Source organism: Varanus komodoensis, unplaced genomic scaffold (assembly GCF_004798865.1).
Source record: "Varanus komodoensis strain SLA01 unplaced genomic scaffold, ASM479886v1 scaffold24, whole genome shotgun sequence".
NCBI lineage: Eukaryota > Metazoa > Chordata > Lepidosauria > Squamata > Varanidae > Varanus > Varanus komodoensis.
Window position 1 is genome coordinate 16,220,862 of NW_025335641.1, and position 5,949 is coordinate 16,226,810.

Below are 5,949 nucleotides of genomic sequence, written 5' to 3' on the forward strand. Positions count from 1 at the left end.
GCTGGGGGGCTCTGCTAATTCCATTGTGGAGCGGAGACGGCGATATTTTTAACTGGAGGCGGCGGCGGCCGTAAAGAGCGAGCGGCGGCGGGGGCGGCGAGCCTCGCCTGGGCCGGGTGGGGCCGAGCGGCGGCGAAGGCGAAGGATGCGCCCGGCGAGCGGCCTCCAGGATCGCCGCGCTAGCGGGCGCTGAAGCGCGGAGCCGAGCAGGCGAGCGAGCGGACGGACGGGCGGGCGGGCCGGCCAGCGGGCGGACGGGCGGGCGGACAGACAGCCGGCGGGTGAGCGAGGAGCGAGCGGCCGCGGCCGGGGGTCCGGCAGCCGCCGCAGCAGCGCCGAGGGCCGCGCCTGCGCTGCCCTCCCTCCGCCGCGGTCCCCGTCCTCGAGGGACATGAAACTCGGCAGCGGCTTCCTGGGCGGCGGCGGCGGCGGCGGCGGCTCTTCCAAGAGGGCGGCGATGGAGCCCGCTTTCCCCCCCAGCATGGTCATGTTCAATCACCGCCTGCCGCCAGTCACCAGCTTCACCCGGCCGGCCGCGCCCCCGCAGCATTGTGGGCTGACTTCGGCCTCCTCTTCCTCCTCCTCGGCCACCCCCTCCGCCGCCTCCTCGTCCTCCTCCTCCGCCACCGCCACCGCGACGACGGCAACGGCCGCCGAGCCCCCGCCGCCGCCGCCCCCCCCTCCTGCCCTCCCGCAAAGCATGACTTTTAAGAAGGAGCCTGCAGGGGGGTTCCCCCTCTCTGCCCCCTGCGCCTCCTCCCAGAGGAGCTCTTGGGGCTTCTTCCACTCGCTGGTGAACATCAAGCAGGAGAAGCCCAGCGATCAGGAGGACGAGGAGCAGCAGCAGCAGCAGCAGCCGCCACCCCATCACCACCATCACCATTATGGGGGCCTCTTCGGGATAGCTGGGGAGGAGCGGCACCCTGGTCTTGCTAGTGGCGGCAGCGGTGTGGAAGGGGCTGGCCAGAGTGTGATCCAAGACCTCAGCCTGTTCCACCATTTGCATCATCATCCTCACCGAGGAGACTTGCTGCTGGGCATCCGGAGCGGTGGTGAAGTGGGTCCTGTTGGCTCGGAGGAGCCCAAGAATGACACCCAGGCCAGGAAGGTGAAGAGGCCAAAGTCAGAATCTCAGGGAATCAAAGCCAAGAGGAAGCCGAGCACTTCGTCCAAGTCCCTCGCGACAGGAGATGGAGATGCTGCCATGCTGTCCCCTAGCCAGAAACCTCATGTCTGTGAACACTGCAGTGCTGCCTTCAGGAGCTCCTATCATCTGCGCAGGCATGTGCTCATTCATACCGGCGAGAGGCCTTTCCAGTGTAGCCAGTGCAACATGGGTTTCATTCAGAAGTATTTGCTACAGAGACATGAAAAGATCCACAGCAGGGAGAAGCCGTTTGGGTGCGACCAGTGCAGTATGAAATTCATCCAAAAGTATCATATGGAGAGACACAAGAGGACGCACAGTGGAGAAAAGCCATACAAATGTGAAACCTGTCAGCAGTATTTTTCAAGGACTGATAGACTGTTGAAGCACAGACGTACGTGTGGAGAAGCCATAGGGAAAGCAAGTGCTGGAATGGATCCTGGGCCATCAAACCATAGCATGGGCAACTTGTCTATGTTGTCTCAGGGAAATACAGGTTCGTCAAGGAGAAAAAGCAAAGCAAAATGTATATCCACTGAAAACAAAGACAGCAAGCCTAGTCATAAAGTATCCGAGTCTCAAATTGTATCTAATATGACTTTGCCGAACTATGCGGTGGAGATTCCTATAGTGTCTTCCAGTGGTGGCTTGATTGGCACTGGGATAGAAGAACTACAGAAAAAAGTGCCAAAACTAGTCTTTAAAAAAGGAAGCAGGAAAGTTCCAGACAAGAGTTTTCTGAACTTTGTGTCACCATTACCTGACCTTCTTGGTCAAAAACAGTTGTCTGGAAAACCCAGTGGCTCTCTTGGCATAGTTGCAAATACTAGCGTAGATGCTATTGGCCTTCTCCAAGCTGCAGGTAGTAAACCAGGTCAATTAAGTAGCAATTATGATGATGCCATGCAATTTTCAAAGAAAAGAAGATATTTGCAAACCGCCAGCAGTAACAGTGCCTTTTCTATAAATGTTGGGCATATGGCCTCCCAACCGTCTGTTATTCAGTCTGCAGGTGTAAGTGTTATGGACAGTGAAACCCCTTTATCTCTTATAGACTCATCATCCCTAAATGCTGACATCAAATCTTGTCACGACAAGTCTAGCATTCCTGATGAAGTCTTGCAAAGTATTCTAGAGCAGTACTCTCACAAATCAGAAGGCCAGAAAGAAGATCCCTTCAGCATCACTGAACAGCGTGTGGACTTGCATGCCTCAGGAGAACACACAGACATGGTTCAAGAGGAGAACCTGAGCCCCAGCTCCCAAACAGCTCCAAGCGACAAAGCAAGTGTGTTGCAAGAATACTCAAAATACCTCCAACATGCGTTTGAAAGAACAACCAATAGTACTGGTTTTGCTTTTGGACCCAGTTTTCAATTTGTAAGTTTGTCTTCAAGCCTTCATAACCATACTTTGTTTCAAGACAAACAAATATACACTACATCTCCACTTGAGTGTGGTTTTGGCCAATCTGTTACCTCTGCATTGACAAAGCCTCCTTTTGGGATGTTGCTTGGATCTCAGCCTGGTTTTTATTTATCTGCTTTGGAGGCAACCCATCAACAGTTGACTCCTTCGCAAGAGCTAGATGACCTGATAGACTCTCAGAAAAATCTAGACACTTCATCAGGTTATCAGTCTACGCCTCAAAAATTGAATAGCCAGAAGGAACAAAAAAACCTAGAATCTTCAGCAAGCTTTCCAATTCCATCTCAGGAGCTAGCTAACCAGATAGATCCTCAAAAAGACCTGGAACATCGAGCAACATATCAGATAGAGACCTTTGCACAAGCATTTGGTTCTCAGTTTAAGACGGGCAGCAGGGTGCCAATGACTTTTATTGCTAACTCTAATGGGGAAGTGGACCATAGAGTAAGGACTTCAGTATCAGATTTCTCAGGGTATACAAATATAATGTCTGATGTAAGTGAGCCATGTAGTACAAGAGTAAAAACCCCAACTAGCCAAAGTTATAGGTAAAGTTCCAAGTGTGACTAGGTTTTGGGGTGATCTTCATGTATTAGTTTTATTTTGATAACACTGCCATTGGAATGTTTCTACACAAGTCTAATACAAATAATGTAACACGCCCTTTCAATGCAACTTTTCATATTTAGTTTTTGTTAATGTAATTTTAGATCAGTTTGTATTATGGTTTTTAATCAGATCAATAGACTTGATAGTTTGCATTTTATGTGTTCATGTGACAGTGTTTAGCAATCCAATTTACATATTTAGATTGTCAGGGAATAGCCCAAAAGTTGCAAAATGCAAAAAACTAAAAAAGAGAAAAAAACAAAAACAAAAAAACCTTTGTTCCTAGGATTAAGGTTTATTTTAATTGCTTTACTCTCAGGAAAATGTAACGAAGCAAGGAGATTCTGTGCACTACTGGTGTATTAGAGTTTCCAGTTTATAGATAAGTGGCAAATCTACTTCACCATTTAACAAAGGGATCTAAAACATTACAACTTGCTGTCTTATATCTGGGTGATAAAAATTTCTGAGAACTTGGCTACCTACAGCTTGTTTATAGATGCTAATGTACTCTGTTTCTTTTCCAGATGATGATACTCATTCCAGACTGGTGGGGTAGATATTCTCAGATCCTTGGTATAAGCCTAGAATGATAGCTTTAATACAAACTATAATGCCCACCCCCATTTTTTCCTGAAGACTGTAATTTTGTAAGGAGATTTGAGTGGTATAATCCACAAGAAGAATTTTAAAGAGGCAAATTTATGTCATTGGAACCCTAAATGAAAATTACAGTCATAATTTATATACGTTTTGGGATGCATTATTTATTATATATTTTAATCCCTCAAATTGGCCTCCAAATCTTCTTTCTTCTGCTTAAGTATTTCTGTTTAGTGTCTTAGGTCCCTGTATTTTATCAGTTATTTTTTATATCAATCCCACTCTCCACGATTTGTGATCTCTTCCTGTTCCTTTTAGGTAAAAGCTGGAATTTTAGAAGATTTACATTCCAGAAGATTGCATAACTTATTATGTGTTTTCTGATGTCTTGTGACATCAAAAGCTGAACAATTAAAAAAGTTGAATGCCCCTTTATTTTAGAAGGCCATAAAGGTTTCCATACTAAGAACAGTTACTCAGTTGTACATAGCGAAGCCCTGCACCATGCGTTGGGATTTACTAGTTTAGTCATCCATGTCCACAGGCAGTTTTGAGTATTTTGAGGGTAGGGTGTGGGTGGGGGTTAAGAGTACATGTGGTTACAAGGAAATGTAGGACACTTTGCAGGCTTGTGTATTAAGTCTGCACTTCCATTCAGAGGTTGGCCTAAATGAATGAACCATGTGACCAATACCTATGTGGCTTATTGTAGCCAAGATCTTCCCAAGGAATTGTTGCTCAAATTCATGTATATTTTGTGGTACATTATTTATGATATGTGAATCTTGTTTAGAACCTGTGGAGCCACGGAAACCTGCTAGAAAACTTAGTGGCTATTTTCAGACTGCTAAAAAGCAGTTGCACTGCCCAGAACCACTTTTTCAGATGTATTTTTTTCCTAATTAGTTCTTTAATGTAATTTTGGTGATGTTTATGCAGATTTTTAAAAATGTACTTTTGGTGATGTTTCTATCTTACGTACTTTCTGAAGGCAGAAAAGTACCAGTGGTTGTTTGCAGTCTTATTGTGTAATGGGCCTATTGCAGGCTACCATGTATAATAAAGTAATTAACATTGTACGAGTGTAAAACACTTCTTTTACGAAGATGGTGTTACAGAACTATGAAATTCTTAAATTGTTACAAAATGTTAAACATACCCATTTTCTCTCTTTACCCCGTCCACCAAATCAACCTGAACACTGTTTTACCAAATGAACTACCACCTTGTTACTAATGCATCATTAATTAAACCCTACTTGAGTATATATACTTGATTATGTATTTCCCGTCCTTCAAATTAGTGCTGTTAATTTCCCCTGCCTTCCAGGCACAGAGCACAACTTATCATCAAGGGATGGAGTTTACCTTAACCACTGTGTTCTACTATGGGTTTTGTCTTTGTTTTGGGGATATTCTGTTCCACAGCGGTTATGATTTATTTTCTTTATATTGTGTGTACTGGATAGTATATGTGTTCCGGGATTGTTTGCTTAGACTGTGACCAATTAAAATGCTATTCACAAAAATCTAAGGAAAGAAGATGCTGTTGTATTATCTATCCAGTTACATGACTGGCTTTGTCAAGAAAATTCCATAAAATGTTTTAAACTAAATTGCTGGAACAATAGAAGAAGAACATGCTTGCTTTTAAAGGTATTTTTATTGTAAAACTTGTTTAGGTGAACAATAAAAACACTCTTTTTCGTTACTTTGAGATTTAAATAATTTCTCTTTGAAATGTTTGTGTTGCAAATTTTGTTTGGTGGTACTATTCTCGATTAGTAGTGTTAAGTTGTGATCCTTTTTTTGCTAATAGAACAAATTGGCAAACGCTTGCTTGCTTATCATTCCAGCATCTTTTACTGTGTTAACTTTAAATATCTGTTCTAGTTCCCAGCTGACCTGGGAACCTGTTGAGAAGTGGGATATAAATCAAATCTGTTATAGTTATTGCATTGTCCCCATCCAGTTGTGGATGTTACACACTTGGAAACCAGCTTCTTCATATGAATCCATAAGCTGGGTAGGGACTTGCATGAATAACTGAGAATAGTGGGCATACTTTCTATCTCAGAATCCACCTGCTAAGGCTCTGTGCATAAATGCTTTAAAAGCTAAAATCCCAAAGATTTTAAGAGGCAGCACAGAGGGTTGGATTCA

The 5,949-nt window shown here is 44.5% G+C and overlaps 1 protein-coding gene across 1 annotated transcript; it reads left to right on the forward strand.

The window, feature by feature from the left end:
• The first annotated feature begins 391 nt into the window (after positions 1-391).
• On the forward strand, positions 392-5,497 carry ZNF281 (zinc finger protein 281). The gene has a single exon (XM_044432571.1). The coding sequence runs from the start codon at positions 392-394 to the stop codon at positions 3,125-3,127; it is 2,736 nt and encodes a 911-aa protein (XP_044288506.1). The 3' UTR covers positions 3,128-5,497.
• The last annotated feature ends 452 nt before the right edge of the window (positions 5,498-5,949 follow it).